Source organism: Aulonocara stuartgranti (genome assembly GCF_965226115.1).
Source record: "Aulonocara stuartgranti genome assembly, chromosome: 12".
Lineage (NCBI taxonomy): Eukaryota > Metazoa > Chordata > Actinopteri > Cichliformes > Cichlidae > Aulonocara > Aulonocara stuartgranti.
The window spans coordinates 38,338,433-38,357,747 of NC_138948.1; the positions used below are offsets into that span (position 1 = coordinate 38,338,433).

The 19,315-nt window shown below is 44.6% G+C and overlaps 1 protein-coding gene across 1 annotated transcript; it reads left to right on the forward strand.

The window, feature by feature from the left end:
• The first annotated feature begins 834 nt into the window (after nt 1-834).
• Nucleotides 835-17,778, forward strand: hmgcra (3-hydroxy-3-methylglutaryl-CoA reductase a). Its single transcript, XM_082553906.1, has 20 exons — nt 835-996; nt 1,295-1,468; nt 1,547-1,658; nt 1,738-1,825; nt 1,909-1,993; nt 2,075-2,180; nt 2,705-2,811; nt 3,508-3,624; nt 3,704-3,864; nt 4,137-4,390; nt 4,465-4,625; nt 5,962-6,156; nt 7,063-7,221; nt 7,374-7,531; nt 13,617-13,722; nt 14,188-14,358; nt 15,461-15,601; nt 15,748-15,906; nt 16,814-16,968; nt 17,487-17,778. Exons 2-20 carry the CDS (start codon nt 1,307-1,309, stop codon nt 17,536-17,538), a joined length of 2,649 nt encoding a protein of 882 aa, XP_082410032.1. The 5' UTR covers nt 835-996; nt 1,295-1,306; the 3' UTR covers nt 17,539-17,778.
• Nucleotides 17,779-19,315: the final 1,537 nt, after the last annotated feature.

A 19,315-nucleotide genomic window follows, 5' to 3' on the forward strand; every position in this document is an offset into this window, starting at 1 on the left:
TCAGCTGAAGTGGAAGTGACTGTGAAGACTGATGTCATGAAGTGGAAACTGAATCCAGTCGGATTAACACAACGCTGTAGCTGCCAGTTCATATTGACTTTACTATTTAGCTCTTGTGGCAAGAAAGAGTGAATTTGCTCTTTTGTAATCTGACACACACACACACACACACACACACACACACACACACACACACACACACACACACATATATATATATATATATATATATATATATATATATATATATATATATATATATATATATACATACATATATATGAACGTCAAAAGCTTTAGAGCTTCGTCAACTTTTTTTGCTTAAAATAAAAAACAAAGACTTCAGACTTCAGGTATGAGCGGACTAAGTTCATTCATGTCTCCCTCCTGTATTTAGGGTCGCTCCATAACCCCGGTCCGTTGGATTCAAATGGTGCCGCTATATTGGTACTACATCGCGGTTAGAATGTGTTATTTAACCTCCTAAGACCTGAACTCTTCCACAGCAGCATTTTTAATTTCTCTTTGATATTTGGTCATATTGGGGCCCGATGAATGTAAAAACAAAGAATTACCAGATTTCTTTAACCTTATTTTTGTTTTTAAGAAAAATAAGAGCCAAAAATGAGGATATTCGTTTAAAATTTTGACAGGTTTTGTTTTAATTTATTTAAAAGAAATAAAAGGGGGACTCTAAAGCCTGACAGCTAACTAACATGCCGTGATCTTTACATACAGCCTGGTGTGTGTGGCGAGATTAGTCGTTTTAGCTTTGGCCATGCCCTAGTACTACTGTCGCCTAGGAAACGGGGCGGGGCAACGACGCTAGCGAAGCGTCAGACGGAGCTGATAGGTGGAAGTGCTGCATGACACCATAGCGTGCCATGGTTCCATCGGTGTGGTGACACTGGGAGGTGAAGCGCAGTGTAATCTGCAGCTTCACATCTCCTGCACGTCGCGCTGTTAATCGGACCTCCATAATCATCTTCTTACCAGGTAAGTCAGTCACTCACACAACGACATTTTACTAGTAAAATAACAATAACCTGCAGGTTTATATGAGTAATTGACTTATTGAAATCGTATAAATAAAGTTTCTTATTTAGCACTTTAAAATAGCTGTGGTGTAAAACCGAACCCTGTCAGTAACCATTTCTACGGGCTGTTATCTTAACGTATTAAGCGCTTTTGACCAGACGCTGTAGAAATCAAACCAATCGATCCCGTTTCAAACTGTCAGATTATCATCGGGCATCCTCGGGAAGCTCTTCGGTTTACATGTGTTATGTTGTAGCCCCGCTGCAGCATGCTGACCCGCGTGTTCCGTGCCCACGGGCTCGTGGTGGCCTCTCACCCCTGGGAGGTGATTGTGGGGACAGTCACCCTCACTGTCTGCATGATGTCCATGAACATGTTCACTGGGAATGACCAGATATGTGGCTGGAACTTCGACTGCCCCAAAACAGAGGTGAGCAAAGGATCAGTGTCAATAATAACAAGTGGTGCGATTTTATTCTATTAATTCTATTGTTTTTTATTATTGCAGGAGATTCTGAGCAGTGACGTCATCATCCTCACCATTACGCGTTGTATCGCCATCGTCTATATTTACTTCCAGTTCCAGAACCTGAGACAGCTGGGGTCCAAATATATTTTAGGTATCAGTGCTCGTGTGTTTGTAGGACATGCCGGTGATGTTTCTCCCTTTTGACCTGACTCCGTCTGCGTTTCCTGTAGGCATCGCTGGCCTTTTCACCATCTTCTCCAGCTTTGTATTCAGCACAGTTGTCATTCACTTTCTTGATAAGGAGCTCACTGGCCTCAAGTAAGGACACACTCGATAAAAAGGTCCTTTTTTCAGGAGCTCTTTCAGAAACGTGCGATAAAGAGTTTGATCCTGTCTTTCAGTGAGGCTTTGCCCTTCTTTCTGCTTCTCATCGACCTCTCCAAAGCATGCGCTCTCGCCAAGTTTGCCTTGAGCTCCAGTTCTCAGGTATGCACTATTATATTTTGGTTTTTATTGCCACATCCTAACAGCAGCGGAGAAACTGATATGTCACTCATATGTTTTCAGGATGAAGTGAGGGATAACATTGCTCATGGGATGGCGGTACTTGGACCTGCCTTTACTTTGGATGCTCTGGTGGAATGCTTAGTGATCGGAGTGGGAACCATGTCAGGTATGTGCTCCTGTTGGGTGTTCGCATTAGGAGAGACTAGCTTGTGGGTTCCTGAGCTTGTTTTCCACAGTTTCCATGAACCGATGTCAGACACAAACATACTGTTTTACATGTAACCTGAAGCCACTTTTACGTTGCTGTGAAGTAAGCACTGTTTGAATCATCTGTTTTCACAGCTTGCTGGAAGCTGTCGTGTATTTATGTCTGGTCACTTTAGCACCAGTTGAGTTTCCCACATGTTTGACTATTAATCACAAGTTTTCTTCTATTTGTGAAATCATTTGGACATAACTGCATTAGTAATCAGATCAAAGGTTGTCTGACTGCACATTAGTGCCAGGTGTGGTTTCTTCCCCCACAGGTCACCAAGCTGGACACTACGCTGAATTATCATTGCTGTTGTAATAGTGGACAGACTTTAGAAACTGAGTGTTGCTGTAGAAAGTGAATAACGCCTTTCTGTGATTATGATGCTATAGAGGTGTGACTTGTTGTCGAGCGGATATCTGTGTGGTGTCTTGCAGGTGTAAGGCAGTTGGAAATCATGTGCTGCTTTGGATGCATGTCTGTCTTGGCCAACTACTTTGTGTTCATGACTTTCTTCCCAGCATGTGTTTCCCTGTTGCTGGAGGTAAGGGCACAGCTTTCCTGCATGTGTCTGACATGTTGATGTTTGTGCGGGTTTCTTTGATTGTGTCACGGCGGGGTGCGCCGATGTGTGCGGAAACAGGACCCAAAAGCAGATGATGACGAGGAATAGTAATGATTAACAGAAAAGTGAACCTTTATTGCGATGACGGCAGGAAATGAACCAAGAGACCAAAGCAAACAGGCAAAACACTAAGAAACAAAACACTAAAGGTACTAAGACCAAAAACTATAACTATGATTGAGGAGGAAAATAAACAGGCTATGACTGTAACTCTGGTGAGATAAACAGACGAACTGACAATGGCATGAAGAAAACAAAAGGCTTAAATACAGACATGAGGTGATCAGGGGAAGTGGCGACACATGGGGGAAAACAGCTGACAGACATAAACCTAATGACAGGACCAGGAGAGGAAAGCTAAATACAATGAACAAAGAACACATGACATTGTCAGAATAAAACAGGAAATGACAACACAACTTAACAGACCTAAAACGTGATGAAATAAATAGAAAACCCCAAAACATAGAAAACCCAGGAACAATAACTGCCTAAACTAAAGGCAAATAGGAAATAACACAAACTAATAACATATCAAAAAATACAAAGAAAACTCAGAGTGCTGGGTCGGAGACCCAGCCTGTGACAGATTGTTCCTGTTATTTGTTCGTTCAGCTGTCCCGCGAGAGTCAGGGGGGCCATCCTATCTGGCAGCTCAACGATTTGTCCAGAGCAATGGAGGAGGAGGACAACAAACCCAATCCTGTAACACAGAGGGTCAAAATGATCATGGTAAGCTTCTAACGGGTTACTTAGTGTCTTTGTCTTTATTTGAAGAATTGTGTAATGTTTGTCTCTGCTCCACGTTCAGTCTCTCGGCCTGGTCATGGTTCATGCTCACAGCCGCTGGATTGCTGAACCATTGTCCATAAACTCTGCAGTGGACATGCTCGGGGTCGGCATGGAGCTGGACCACTTCTCACCCAGGAGAATTGAGCCGGATAAACCTCTTTGGCAGTTCTACCTCACGAGGTGATGCAGTAGTTTAGGTTGTTTTAATTTAACGTTCGCACAGTTGTGATAACTGCCCCATGGAGCATTGCACATGCTGTTGAGCTGCTGAACGTATGAGACTTTCTGTGTGAGACATAAAGGGCAAAAACTCTGTTCTGTGAAGAGATGGATGGTCAGGGTCACCTGTGCTTTGTGTTTGTGTTCATAATGGAATTGCAGAGTTTTCCTGGACATTCCTGTTGTCGTGCTTTTGTGAAGTGAAACATGTTCCTCTTCATCTTACCTTACAGGATGATAACTATGGACATAGAGCAAATGATCTGTCTGCTCTTGGCCCTGCTGCTGGCTATCAAGTACATCTTCTTTGAACAGGCTGAGATGGAATCCACGCTGTCACTGAAGAACCCCATCTCCCTTTCCACACACACCCTAAATCCTCCATCCCCATCCGAGCCCTGCTGCAGGGAGGATCTAGTTACGTCACGATGCCACGCCCCCGCTCACACCATGGCTGTTCCAGGACCCGCCCATAAGGAGGAGAGAGGTGTGTCTACTGATAGTGGTAAAACAGACGGACTTGTTAGCGCTTTGTTATCAAATTCAACCTTGTTATCCTAGACGAGGTTATCCGGCCCCTGTCTGCTGCCGACAACGATCATCATCCAAGGAGCTTCTTTGTAACGAGGGAAGAAGAATCCAAGTCTGAGAGCACGGAGACCATGCTCCCCCAAAAGCCCAGAGACCTGAACCACTGTGTGACCATCCTCAACGACCCTAAGGTCAGCCATTAGACGCAAATCGCTGAAGCCCGTCTTCGAAAAACTCGTTCCACAAACGTTTAGTCATTTTCTTTGTTTCGAATCATGCGATATTAAAACTGTTGCCATCAGTTGTGATCTTTTAAAGAATGCTAATAATTTCCCACACATATCTGCTCAGGCATCAGTTGTATATGTGCTGGACTTCAGGGTCGTTATGTTGCTTTGAACGCACTTATGCTGACATAACATGTTATGTTGTTGGTAATGAAAGGAGCTCGTTTCAATCAGAGTATAGAATCAAGTTACTGACCTCATCAGGTAGGTAGTCGAGGGTGTCGGCCTCAGCGGCTTTGGTGTGAATGTGGAGAAGAGGGGAAAACAATGGCCCCCAAACAGGAAGTGTTTCCAGGTGGAGGCCATTGACATGTTTGTCCTTCCTCATCTTTTCTGACTCATGTCGTTTCCCTTTCAGTTGAAACGGTTCAGCTTTATCACAGGAAGACTGACAAGCCCACAAAAAGTTTCAACTTTTGATTTAGTAAGAGCAGCTAACTGCAGCTACAAGATGGGACTGCCTTCACTTTAAAGCAGACCTGACCCCGCCTACCTCCACCTCGTTCAGTTGCAGTTTGATAAGTTAAACAGATCACCTCTACTTAAAGAGAAAATACCTGCACAAAGGTGTGATCTGCAGTGATTGTAGAGCTGCAGTTTACACACACTCGTCACGGACGCCACGGTAACCTCAGACGCATCGATGTCTTTGAACTGTTCTTTTTCCAACTGGAAAGATTTTCAAAAACAAGAATTTGGTTCACAAGTTTGAATTTTCTGTCATTTGTGTGGTAAAAGTACAAACACGGGGTCAAAAGTACTCATACACACAGCAGCTACTTTAAATAAACTCTGCCAATGATGCAGGAATCATGTGGCCGACGTGCAGCTTACAAAGTAACATTAAACCAAATTACCATGAAATTCAATGAATTAGTGAATGTTTGACCACAGCGTGCATGTAGTCCACAGCATTTACTGCTGAGTTAGGACTGTGTAGATATTTATATAAGCAGCATGTATGGTGTCAATGCCAACAGTCATCATCATTTAATGAACTGGCTATGACCTGTTTTCCATAATGTTTATTTGTTGTGGGGGGAAAATGACATGTTTATGAAGACGTTTCAGAATTATTTCAGTCTTTTAGTTATTTTATCTTACTGTATATTATTTTATTATCTTACTGTATATTATTTTATTATCTTACTGTATATTATTTTATTATCATGTATTTAAAGTAAATCCCCAGTGTCTGGTCTGCGCAGACTATAACTGACCGTGAGTCTGGTTGTTGCAGCTGGGCCCTCGTTTCCTGAGTGATGCTGAGGTGATGCTCCTGGTCAGCTCTAAACACATCCCTGCCTACAAACTGGAAGCCATCATGGAGACCGCAGAGCGAGGCGTGGCCATTAGAAGAAAAATGTTATCAACCAAGCTTCCCTGTTCCTCTGCGCTCTCCTCTTTACCGTACACAAACTATGACTACTCGAAGGTGAGACACAACTACGTTCTCCTCTGTTGTCGTCTAATTTCTGCCTGAACTGCTCCAAACTTACCTCAACATTTCAAGCAAAGGGCCTTACCACGGGGCAAGGACAGGAGGAAGACTTTAGTAGTGTGTTGTACCTGTTACACATTCTTTGTTATAAGCTATCACCACACAACTGTAATGACTGTTCACACACATCATAGCAAAGTCTTGTTTATAAAGTAAAGTTTGTTTTGATAAACAGGAAGTGACAAAGCGCTGGGTAAAACAAAGAAAACAGGCACCAAACAGATCAAACAAAAGGTCAAAGGTCATTTAAGGTTAAAAAACTCAACAGAAGCTTTATTAAAACAAACACTTGTAACTGCAACATCTGACCATGTGAGCCTAGTTATACTGATCATTACCATTTATAATTATTAATATAACTGTAACATTAATGAACACAGAGCATTGCAGCCTGACCCACAGAGCAGTGGGAGGAAAGCTCAGGTGTATTTACAGTCGCACAGGTGACAACATGATGGAGCATCACGTCGTACAGGAGGAGCACACGTACACACTACAAGAACTGTACACACTGAAAAGTACACAGTCAGTATAATGACCCACTGTATATGTTAGCTGTGTGTAATGTGTTGGGACATTTATGATTACAGCTGCTCTGCTGTATCTGTGTTACTTATTTTAGTTGCTGTTCTTACTGTCCTGAAGCACCTGTGACCAAATGATTTCCTCTGAGATTAATAAAGTTCTCACATTCTTTTCTCTCACCTTATTTACTGGGATGTGGTGGTGATTCCCAGTACAGTATTAATTTTCTAAGAAACTATTTTGGTACAAACATCAATTCTTAGATTTAAAATAAAATGTCACTAAGTTATTTTGAACACAGCCCTTGTTTCCCAGGTTGTCGGCACCTGCTGTGAGAACGTGATTGGCTATGTGCCCGTACCTGTGGGTGTGGCTGGACCACTACTTCTGGATGGGAAACAGTTCCAAGTTCCCATGGCAACTACAGAAGGCTGCTTGGTCGCCAGCACCAACCGCGGCTGTCGAGCAATCGCAGTGAGTGTTGCATGTGTTGTTACTGCTACTCTGCATGTGCTGCAGGACGAGTTACAGCATGAACGCAGTATATGAAAACACTGTGAACCATGTGTCGATATTTACCATATATATGTGTGTGTGTGTGTGTGTGTGTGTGTGTGTGTGTGTAGCTGGGTGGGGGAGCCCGTAGTCGTATCTTGGCTGACAGCATGACTCGGGGCCCTGTAGTCAGACTGCCCTCTGCCTGCCGTGCTGCTGAAGTCAAAGCCTGGCTGGAGAGCACCCACGGTTTTCAGGCCATCAAAGCCGCCTTTGACAACACCAGCAGGTAAACTGGTCTGCAGTGTCTGTTTGTGTGTCTGTTTGTGTGTCTGCAGTCTCTGTTTGTGTGTCTGTTTGTGTGTCTGTTTGTGTGTCTGCAGTGTCTGTTTGTGTGTCTGTTTGTGTGTCTGCAGTGTCAGTTTGTGTGTCTGTCTGTGTGTCTGCAGTCTCTGTTTGTGTGTCTGTTTGTGTGTCTGCAGTGTCTGTTTGTGTGTCTGTCTGTGTGTCTGCAGTGTCTGTTTGTGTGTCTGTTTGTGTGTCTGCAGTCTCTGTTTGTGTGTCTGTTTGTGTGTCTGCAGTGTCTGTTTGTGTGTCTGTTTGTGTGTCTGTCTGTGTGTCTGCAGTGTCTGTTTGTGTGTCTGTCTGTGTGTCTGTTTGTGTGTCTGCAGTCTCTGTTTGTGTGTCTGTTTGTGTGTCTGCAGTCTCTGTTTGTGTGTCTGTCTGTGTGTCTGTTTGTGTGTCTGCAGTGTCTGTTTGTGTGTCTGTTTGTGTGTCTGCAGTCTCTGTTTGTGTGTCTGTTTGTGTGTCTGTCTGTGTGTCTGCAGTGTCTGTTTGTGTGTCTGTTTGTGTGTCTGTTTGTGTGTCTGCAGTCTCTGTTTGTGTGTCTGTTTGTGTGTCTGCAGTGTCTGTTTGTGTGTCTGTCTGTGTGTCTGTTTGTGTGTCTGCAGTCTCTGTTTGTGTGTCTGCAGTGTCTGTTTGTGTGTCTGTTTGTGTGTCTGCAGTGTCTGTTTGTGTGTCTGTTTGTGTGTCTGTTTGTGTGTCTGCAGTGTCTGTTTGTGTGTCTGTCTGTGTGTCTGCAGTGTCTGTTTGTGTGTCTGTTTGTGTGTCTGTTTGTGTGTCTGCAGTGTCTGTTTGTGTGTCTGTTTGTGTGTCTGTCTGTGTGTCTGCAGTGTCTGTTTGTGTGTCTGTTTGTGTGTCTGTTTGTGTGTCTGCAGTGTCTGTTTGTGTGTCTGTTTGTGTGTCTGCAGTGTCTGTTTGTGTGTCTGTTTGTGTGTCTGTTTGTGTGTCTGTCTGTGTGTCTGCAGTGTCTGTTTGTGTGTCTGTCTGTGTGTCTGCAGTCTCTGTTTGTGTGTCTGTTTGTGTGTCTGCAGTGTCTGTTTGTGTGTCTGTCTGTGTGTCTGCAGTGTCTGTTTGTGTGTCTGTTTGTGTGTCTGCAGTGTCTGTTTGTGTGTCTGTTTGTGTGTCTGTTTGTGTGTCTGTCTGTGTGTCTGCAGTGTCTGTTTGTGTGTCTGTCTGTGTGTCTGTTTGTGTGTCTGTCTGTGTGTCTGTTTGTGTGTCTGTTTGTGTGTCTGCAGTGTCTGTTTGTGTGTCTGTCTGTGTGTCTGCAGTGTCTGTTTGTGTGTCTGTTTGTGTGTCTGCAGTCTCTGTTTGTGTGTCTGTTTGTGTGTCTGCAGTGTCTGTTTGTGTGTCTGTTTGTGTGTCTGTTTGTGTGTCTGTCTGTGTGTCTGTTTGTGTGTCTGCAGTCTCTGTTTGTGTGTCTGTTTGTGTGTCTGTTTGTGTGTCTGCAGTGTCTGTTTGTGTGTCTGTCTGTGTGTCTGCAGTGTCTGTTTGTGTGTCTGTTTGTGTGTCTGCAGTCTCTGTTTGTGTGTCTGTCTGTGTGTCTGTTTGTGTGTCTGCAGTGTCTGTTTGTGTGTCTGTTTGTGTGTCTGCAGTCTCTGTTTGTGTGTCTGTTTGTGTGTCTGTCTGTGTGTCTGCAGTGTCTGTTTGTGTGTCTGTTTGTGTGTCTGTTTGTGTGTCTGCAGTGTCTGTTTGTGTGTCTGTTTGTGTGTCTGCAGTGTCTGTTTGTGTGTCTGTTTGTGTGTCTGCAGTGTCTGTTTGTGTGTCTGTCTGTGTGTCTGCAGTGTCTGTTTGTGTGTCTGCAGTGTCTGTTTGTGTGTCTGTTTGTGTGTCTGCAGTGTCTGTTTGTGTGTCTGTCTGTGTGTCTGCAGTGTCTGTTTGTGTGTCTGTTTGTGTGTCTGTTTGTGTGTCTGCAGTGTCTGTTTGTGTGTCTGTTTGTGTGTCTGTCTGTGTGTCTGCAGTGTCTGTTTGTGTGTCTGTTTGTGTGTCTGTTTGTGTGTCTGCAGTGTCTGTTTGTGTGTCTGTTTGTGTGTCTGTTTGTGTGTCTGTTTGTGTGTCTGTTTGTGTGTCTGTTTGTGTGTCTGCAGTGTCTGTTTGTGTGTCTGTTTGTGTGTCTGTTTGTGTGTCTGTCTGTGTGTCTGCAGTGTCTGTTTGTGTGTCTGTCTGTGTGTCTGTTTGTGTGTCTGCAGTCTCTGTTTGTGTGTCTGTTTGTGTGTCTGCAGTGTCTGTTTGTGTGTCTGTCTGTGTGTCTGCAGTGTCTGTTTGTGTGTCTGTTTGTGTGTCTGCAGTCTCTGTTTGTGTGTCTGTTTGTGTGTCTGCAGTGTCTGTTTGTGTGTCTGTTTGTGTGTCTGTTTGTGTGTCTGTCTGTGTGTCTGCAGTGTCTGTTTGTGTGTCTGTCTGTGTGTCTGTTTGTGTGTCTGCAGTCTCTGTTTGTGTGTCTGTTTGTGTGTCTGCAGTGTCTGTTTGTGTGTCTGTCTGTGTGTCTGCAGTGTCTGTTTGTGTGTCTGTTTGTGTGTCTGCAGTCTCTGTTTGTGTGTCTGTCTGTGTGTCTGTTTGTGTGTCTGCAGTGTCTGTTTGTGTGTCTGTTTGTGTGTCTGCAGTCTCTGTTTGTGTGTCTGTTTGTGTGTCTGTCTGTGTGTCTGCAGTGTCTGTTTGTGTGTCTGTTTGTGTGTCTGTTTGTGTGTCTGCAGTCTCTGTTTGTGTGTCTGTTTGTGTGTCTGCAGTCTCTGTTTGTGTGTCTGTTTGTGTGTCTGTTTGTGTGTCTGCAGTGTCTGTTTGTGTGTCTGTCTGTGTGTCTGCAGTGTCTGTTTGTGTGTCTGTTTGTGTGTCTGTTTGTGTGTCTGCAGTCTCTGTTTGTGTGTCTGTTTGTGTGTCTGCAGTGTCTGTTTGTGTGTCTGTTTGTGTGTCTGTTTGTGTGTCTGCAGTGTCTGTTTGTGTGTCTGTTTGTGTGTCTGTTTGTGTGTCTGCAGTCTCTGTTTGTGTGTCTGTTTGTGTGTCTGCAGTCTCTGTTTGTGTGTCTGTCTGTGTGTCTGCAGTGTCTGTTTGTGTGTCTGCAGTGTCTGTTTGTGTGTCTGTTTGTGTGTCTGTTTGTGTGTCTGCAGTCTCTGTTTGTGTGTCTGTCTGTGTGTCTGCAGTGTCTGTTTGTGTGTCTGTTTGTGTGTCTGTCTGTGTGTCTGCAGTGTCTGTTTGTGTGTCTGCAGTCTCTGTTTGTGTGTCTGTCTGTGTGTCTGCAGTGTCTGTTTGTGTGTCTGTTTGTGTGTCTGTTTGTGTGTCTGCAGTGTCTGTTTGTGTGTCTGTTTGTGTGTCTGTCTGTGTGTCTGCAGTCTCTGTTTGTGTGTCTGTTTGTGTGTCTGCAGTGTCTGTTTGTGTCTCTGTTTGTGTGTCTGTTTGTGTGTCTGTTTGTGTGTCTGCAGTGTCTGTTTGTGTGTCTGTTTGTGTGTCTGTTTGTGTGTCTGCAGTGTCTGTTTGTGTGTCTGTTTGTGTGTCTGTTTGTGTGTCTGCAGTCTCTGTTTGTGTGTCTGTTTGTGTGTCTGTTTGTGTGTCTGCAGTGTCTGTTTGTGTGTCTGTTTGTGTGTCTGCAGTGTCTGTTTGTGTGTCTGTTTGTGTGTCTGTTTGTGTGTCTGCAGTCTCTGTTTGTGTGTCTGTTTGTGTGTCTGTTTGTGTGTCTGTTTGTGTGTCTGCAGTGTCTGTTTGTGTGTCTGTTTGTGTGTCTGCAGTGTCTGTTTGTGTGTCTGTTTGTGTGTCTGTTTGTGTGTCTGCAGTGTCTGTTTGTGTGTCTGCAGTGTCTGTTTGTGTGTCTGCAGTGTCTGTTTGTGTGTCTGTTTGTGTGTCTGTTTGTGTGTCTGCAGTGTCTGTTTGTGTGTCTGCAGTGTCTGTTTGTGTGTCTGTTTGTGTGTCTGTTTGTGTGTCTGCAGTGTCTGTTTGTGTGTCTGCAGTGTCTGTTTGTGTGTCTGCAGTGTCTGTTTGTGTGTCTGCAGTGTCTGTTTGTGTGTCTGTTTGTGTGTCTGTTTGTGTGTCTGTTTGTGTGTCTGCAGTGTGTGTTTGTGTGTCTGTTTGTGTGTCTGCAGTCTCTGTTTGTGTGTCTGTTTGTGTGTCTGCAGTGTCTGTTTGTGTGTCTGTTTGTGTGTCTGCAGTGTCTGTTTGTGTGTCTGCAGTGTCTGTTTGTGTGTCTGTTTGTGTGTCTGCAGTCTCTGTTTGTGTGTCTGTTTGTGTGTCTGTTTGTGTGTCTGCAGTCTCTGTTTGTGTGTCTGTTTGTGTGTCTGTTTGTGTGTCTGCAGTGTCTGTTTGTGTGTCTGTTTGTGTGTCTGTTTGTGTGTCTGCAGTGTCTGTTTGTGTGTCTGTTTGTGTGTCTGCAGTCTCTGTTTGTGTGTCTGTTTGTGTGTCTGTTTGTGTGTCTGCAGTGTCTGTTTGTGTGTCTGTTTGTGTGTCTGTTTGTGTGTCTGCAGTCTCTGTTTGTGTGTCTGTTTGTGTGTCTGCAGTGTCTGTTTGTGTGTCTGCAGTGTCTGTTTGTGTGTCTGTTTGTGTGTCTGTTTGTGTGTCTGCAGTCTCTGTTTGTGTGTCTGTCTGTGTGTCTGCAGTCTCTGTTTGTGTGTCTGTTTGTGTGTCTGCAGTCTCTGTTTGTGTGTCTGTTTGTGTGTCTGTTTGTGTGTCTGCAGTCTCTGTTTGTGTGTCTGTCTGTGTGTCTGCAGTGTCTGTTTGTGTGTCTGTTTGTGTGTCTGCAGTGTCTGTTTGTGTGTCTGTTTGTGTGTCTGCAGTCTCTGTTTGTGTGTCTGTTTGTGTGTCTGTCTGTGTGTCTGCAGTCTCTGTTTGTGTGTCTGTTTGTGTGTCTGCAGTGTCTGTTTGTGTCTCTGTTTGTGTGTCTGTTTGTGTGTCTGTTTGTGTCTGCAGTGTCTGTTTGTGTGTCTGCAGTGTCTGTTTGTGTGTCTGTTTGTGTGTCTGCAGTGTCTGTTTGTGTGTCTGTCTGTCTGTGTGTCTGCAGTGTCTGTTTGTGTGTCTGTTTGTGTGTCTGCAGTCTCTGTTTGTGTGTCTGTCTGTGTGTCTGCAGTGTGTGTTTGTGTGTCTGTTTGTGTGTCTGCAGTCTCTGTTTGTGTGTCTGTTTGTGTGTCTGTTTGTGTGTCTGCAGTGTCTGTTTGTGTGTCTGTTTGTGTGTCTGTTTGTGTGTCTGCAGTGTCTGTTTGTGTGTCTGTTTGTGTGTCTGCAGTCTCTGTTTGTGTGTCTGTCTGTGTGTCTGTTTGTGTGTCTGCAGTGTCTGTTTGTGTGTCTGTTTGTGTGTCTGCAGTCTCTGTTTGTGTGTCTGTCTGTGTGTCTGTTTGTGTGTCTGCAGTGTCTGTTTGTGTGTCTGTTTGTGTGTCTGCAGTCTCTGTTTGTGTGTCTGTTTGTGTGTCTGTTTGTGTGTCTGCAGTCTCTGTTTGTGTGTCTGTCTGTGTGTCTGCAGTCTCTGTTTGTGTGTCTGTTTGTGTGTCTGTTTGTGTGTCTGCAGTCTCTGTTTGTGTGTCTGTTTGTGTGTCTGCAGTGTCTGTTTGTGTGTCTGTCTGTGTGTCTGCAGTCTCTGTTTGTGTGTCTGCAGTGTCTGTTTGTGTGTCTGTTTGTGTGTCTGCAGTGTCTGTTTGTGTGTCTGTTTGTGTGTCTGTTTGTGTGTCTGCAGTGTCTGTTTGTGTGTCTGTTTGTGTGTCTGCAGTGTCTGTTTGTGTGTCTGTCTGTGTGTCTGCAGTCTCTGTTTGTGTGTCTGCAGTGTCTGTTTGTGTGTCTGTTTGTGTGTCTGCAGTGTCTGTTTGTGTGTCTGTTTGTGTGTCTGTTTGTGTGTCTGCAGTGTCTGTTTGTGTGTCTGTTTGTGTGTCTGCAGTGTCTGTTTGTGTGTCTGTCTGTGTGTCTGCAGTCTCTGTTTGTGTGTCTGCAGTGTCTGTTTGTGTGTCTGTTTGTGTGTCTGCAGTGTCTGTTTGTGTGTCTGTTTGTGTGTCTGCAGTCTCTGTTTGTGTGTCTGTTTGTGTGTCTGCAGTGTGTGTTGTTCCTGTGTGACGGAGGACTGCTGTCTGCAGGTTTGCGAGGCTTCAGAAGCTGCTGGTGGGTCTGGCAGGGAGAAATCTTTATATCCGCTTCCATTCAAAGACTGGAGATGCGATGGGGATGAACATGATCTCTAAGGTAACTGTGGTCGTGTCTGCAGCTTCGTTTAATGTGGAGAAACACACGTGTTGTTTTGTTAAAGGGATTTCTGCGACATCACCCGTCGCCTACTGGTGGTGGTCAGAGGGCCCGGTGGCGCCAGTGTCCGGCAGCCTCGCCTCTGTCAGTGCGCCCCAGGGTGGCTGTGGCTACAATGTAGCTCCATCACCAGTGTGTGAATGTGTGTGTGAATGGGTGGATGTGGTGTAAAGTGCTTTGGGGTCCTTAGGGACTAAGTGAAGCGTTATACAAATACAGGCCATTTACCGTTTACTTACACCATCACCCAGTGCTCACTCATACTGGATTAACAAAGGTTCTTATTCAGCACTTCTGGAAACACTGTTTTAGATGGATCAGCGTTTCTCAACATGAACCTGCGTCGCTGTGTCAGATGCATTTATGACGTAGCAACCATACGTGATGAATCTGATCTACCCGCAGGGCACAGAGGAGGCTCTGAGGTTACTGCAGCAGCACTTCCCAGAGCTGCAGGTGGTGGCTGTTAGTGGGAACTACTGCACAGACAAGAAGCCAGCTGCCATCAACTGGATCGAGGGCCGGGGAAAGTCTGCTGTCTGCGAAGCCACCATCCCTGCCAAGGTGGTCAGAGAGGTAGGAAGCACTGTGTAACCTTTACTGGGACTAACTGTCTGCCAATAGAGTTTCAGCAGAAACCTGCAGTGAAGCAAACTTTCACTTTAGAAGATGCACGTACTGACTCTGCTTTTTAGAGAAGTATTAAATCTAAGCACAACCTTAAGGGTTAAAAACAGTCTGACAGAAAACAGGATTCAATTTGTCACACAAAACTGAAGAAACAGGATCTAAGTTCAAAATTATTGATCATAATACTCAGAAGTCTGATGGACCTTTATCGTCTCTCTAACAGGATGACGTCACAGAGCACAACTGTGTGGTTTTACCCACCAGGTGCAGTTAGAGTTCTTTACCTGTGCTACCTATGAGTCACTGGGTGTGTCCCATCTGGAGACTCCAGTGTCCTCCTGGGGGACCTGCTGAGCTGAACCACAGTTTGTTCACAGGAAAAAAACTATTTGAATGTCCAGAAGAGTTTCGAGGACTTGAAAAATGACGCTGATATTTAAACTCTCTGCTGTTCTTAGTCTGACAGGATCTTCCTCCACAGTTTGAGTCAAACATGTTGATCTGATCAATCATTCAGTGCTTTTTTATTTTCTGCGGCACAAAACACTGAACTTCAGAATCACATTCTTTATAACACAATACTGTGAGAGTGCACGCAGTACTGTGTCACAAAGAATCACTACTGTGTGCACAGTGGGGTGAGAAGTGTTTGGCCCTCGTGTATTTATGTTTGTCACACCCCAATGTTTCCGATCATTAAACGAATGTAAACTTTAGACAAAGACAGCATGCAGTTTGTAAATGAAGGTGTTTATGATTTAACCTACATGAAGAACATCTTTCTGGCAGAGACTCGTCTTTAATCGAAACACTACACTCACATCTAAAATTCTATTTTCATTTGAAAAGATTTGAATTTTAAAAAGTATTTAAAGTATTTCCTGTTGTCATTTAACAACGACTTGCTGTTTGAGAACAGCTCCACCTGTCAGGTCTCTGATGTAGCTCATTGGAAGCAAACCGTGGCTGCACTTTTCATGAATCGCTTTGATGGTTTGTAAAAGGACGACAGCGTTTCATGCTGCTGTCTCGGTCTCGCTCCCTTCAGGTTTTGAAAACAAGCACAGAGGCTCTGGTGGAAGTTAACATCAACAAGAACCTGGTGGGTTCAGCCATGGCAGGAAGCATCGGAGGTTTTAATGCACATTCAGCCAACCTGGTCACAGCCATCTACATAGCATGTGGACAGGTAAATGACCTGTGAGGAAATGCTGTGCATCACAGCTATTCCCATGTGTCCTGTGTTAATGTGTGTGTGTGTGTGTGTGTGTGTATGTGTGTGTGTGTGTGTGTGTGTGTGTGTGTGTGTGTGTGTGTGTGTGTGTGTGCACACAGGACCCAGCTCAGTCAGTGGGCAGCAGTAACTGCATCACCCTCATGGAGCCGTCAGGCCCAGCAGGAGACGACCTGCACATCTGCTGTACTATGCCATCTATAGAGCTGGGCACTGTAGGAGGAGGGACCAACCTGCCTCCACAACAGGCCTGTCTGCAGGTACGAGCACATCAAGCATGTCAAGCAACCGAAGATCAACAGTTAACACTGGGCAGTCCTTTTCATTTTGAAGTGGTTACACAACTGTTAGATGTTTAGGATCATGTAATATTGTTCAGTTAGAGGTGTCAGTAATGACAATGACTGATGGATGCGTGGTGCACGGTCTGAGTGCATGAAGAGCTGAGCAGGAGGGAAGCCTGCAGGGTGAGCACAAAGTAAGAGGCCGTAAAAACTGTCAGTCGTGTAACTCGCTGCTGTGACAGTAGATCAGTGAGTCACGTGAAAAGAGTTTAGCAGGCTGCTAGCTAAGATGACGGGAGAGAAACAAAGCAAACCCGTTTACAGTCGGTCATCTGCAGCAGGAAAAGTGAAAACAATGACGTTCCACTGAAGCAGGCGTAGCTTCCTCAACAATCCTTTCAAAGCTCTTTTCAAAAAGACTTTGATTCAATAAAGACAGTTTTTATTTCTGCTTCCCTCCCAGTTCGTGTCTGTCTGGACGATTACAAATCAGTGACACGTGTCCCCGAGCACCTTTTATTAAACACACACAGTGAACACGCCACACATTTACTTTATGCAGATGTTAAATGTCCAGCAGTGTCCGTAAAAACAAAACATTTTGGATTTCAGCTTGGACCGTGTCTCCATGACGACTGTTTTTAGTTTGCACAGTCTGTTGTTGTACCTGTGCGTCTGCAGTGAGTCACAACTAAAAATAGGACCAAGTGCAAGTGTGAGCAGAGGTATATGGCGTGCTGGTGCACAGTGACACAAACATGTCACAGTCGTGTGGTTTTTAGATCCTTACATGGATAAATGGATTAGCAGCACTGTTTCATTCAAAGCTGCATCCGTGGAAGGATTTGGTTGCCATATAACTTGTGTGTTCATGTGTGTGTAGATGCTGGGTGTGCAAGGAGCCAGTCAGGACTGTCCAGGTGAGAACGCCCGACAGCTGGCCAGGATCGTGTGTGCCACCGTACTCGCTGGAGAGCTCTCACTGATGGCTGCTCTGGCTGCTGGGCATCTGGTCAAGAGTCACATGACCCACAACAGGTAAGAGCCTGTAATCCAGTGTTGGAGTTACGTTATTATAAACTGCAATGGGATTTAAAAACAAAATCTGTGTGTGTGTGTGTGTGTGTGTGTGTGTGTGTGTGTGTGTCGATGGGGGGGTTCTCGTAGGACAAAGGGGGGCCTTGCAGAAACAGTTTGGGAACCACCTTCTTAGACTAATTTGTATTTGTGTTTGTACAAACTCTCACCTAATGATTCTTTATCTACAGCCAGTCAAACAGAAGCGCTGCACTTCACTGAAGCAAGCAGACTGATTTGTGTTATTGAGCTGCTCCTGATATTGCAGGGCTGTCACAGTGTTGTCCAAATCAGAAGAATTCCCTATAATGAATTGTAATAATGAATAATTCATTTCAATGATTGTGTTATACTTAAAATGTGAATGTCAATAATCATTATTTAATTCTACCAACCACAGAGATCTAATGAATCTATTCTGTCTTTGTTTTGGTGCAACGACGCCATGATGGCACCTGTTCTGACTCTTCTGTTCACAGGTCGAAGGTAAACCTGCAGGAGGCAGGAACGTGCACCAGGGAAGCATCGTGAAAGAACAGCTGGGTCTGCTGGGAAAACTCACGTGGCCAATCGGAAAGGGGCGAGTGATTCATCACTGACCTTAAAGACGATTCAAATCAAAGAGACTTTCTGCTCAGCAGTTTCTATTCTGACATTAAAGGATGAATCCGTATGTTTACATGAACAATCAGTTCATGACTTCTTTTATTTCAGCAGAATGATGTAAGCTTTACAGCCCACTGGAGTCAAATTAAAATGCCTCCCCTCCTACGTCCAGTCTGTGAGCTGTGAATACAAATACCATCATACGGGTCACTGATGTGTGAGACATGCTGTTTATCACACTTTATGCTTCATAATTATTTCATTTCCTTGTCTAACAAGGACACGTTTCAGCTGTTAAACATTCAGTCTGCACTTCAGCCTTCGAGAACTACTGATTACATTTGGCTGGTTTTATAAAAACGTGTCCACATCCTGACACAAACACTACAATACTGCACAAAAGTAAAAGCACATGTGGTAATGCAACAGTAGCTGACTGCCTTTGACCATAATCGCACACGTGACAGCAACATTAGCATTGCTGCTGCAGACATGTGTGGATCCCACAGAAGAAATCATAACACACAAGCTTAACCACAGCTTTATGTGCTGGAAATGGCAAAGCAGCAAAACTGGAACGAAGCTGAGTTACAGGCTGACAGAAGGTCACGCACCACGAGGGAGCTCACAACGGACAACAAAGGGAACAGCCCACAGCTGACACTAATCCAGATCAAAGGAAGCAAAATCACAGATTAGAATTAGAGAGGAGACTATCAAAATAAAACAGGGAAACAGCAGAGAGACCCAGGCTGGGAATCAGTGGACTCAGATGAAGTCAGGACCAAACCCGTACAGAGAACCAGAACAGCAACACCTCCCCAGCCCCAAAGACTCAGGACCATGACAAACCCCATCACACATCGCTCATGGTGCTGGTGGTGGAGGTCAGTCAGTTGGCCTGTTGTTTCTTCTTCTTTCAGCTGCTCTCTGTAGGGTCGCCCACAGAAGGTCGTCACCCTCTTCCTCACCCACTGCATGCCCTTCATCACTGCATCCACGAGCCTCCTCATTGGTCTGTTTCTTTTCCTCATTTCTGAGAGCTCCATTTTCTGGATCCCTTAAGTAATTTAAGCAGATGAAAATCTGAAAATTGTGTTGTGTATTCAGCCCCCTGTGCTCTGATACCCCTAAACAAAACCCAGTGATATCAGTGGCCTTTAGAAGTCACCTAATTAGATAATCAAGTTGGATGGAGCTAAACACGTGGCAGAAAACCTGTTGGAGGCTGCAAAGGAGGTGGAGATTGACCTTCCAGCAGACAATGTAATGGTTTATATCAAAGAATATCCACGTACTGGGTCTAAATCACACCGAACATCTGTGGCAAGACTCGAAAACTGCTGTTCACAGACGCTCCACATCCAATCTGACTGAGCTGTGATAAAAGTTTAATGCAACAATGAGTAAGTAAGACTGAGAGTGTGCAAAAGAGGATTCTTAAATCATGTACATCAGACACTAAAGTGTGACGAGATCCTGCAGGGTCCCAACAGCCGGGGCCCACAGGACTGCAGGACCCTGCAGGACTGATGCAGGGAGGAGGGATGTGATGCACCTTATGTCGAACCCTGATTTATGATGGGAAAGTAACTAAAGGTTATGACAGCCATAGTTTTTAAATTCAAATTCAAATTTTATTTGTCACGTACACAGTCGTACACAGTACGATATGTAGTGAAATGCTTGGACAACTGCTCGT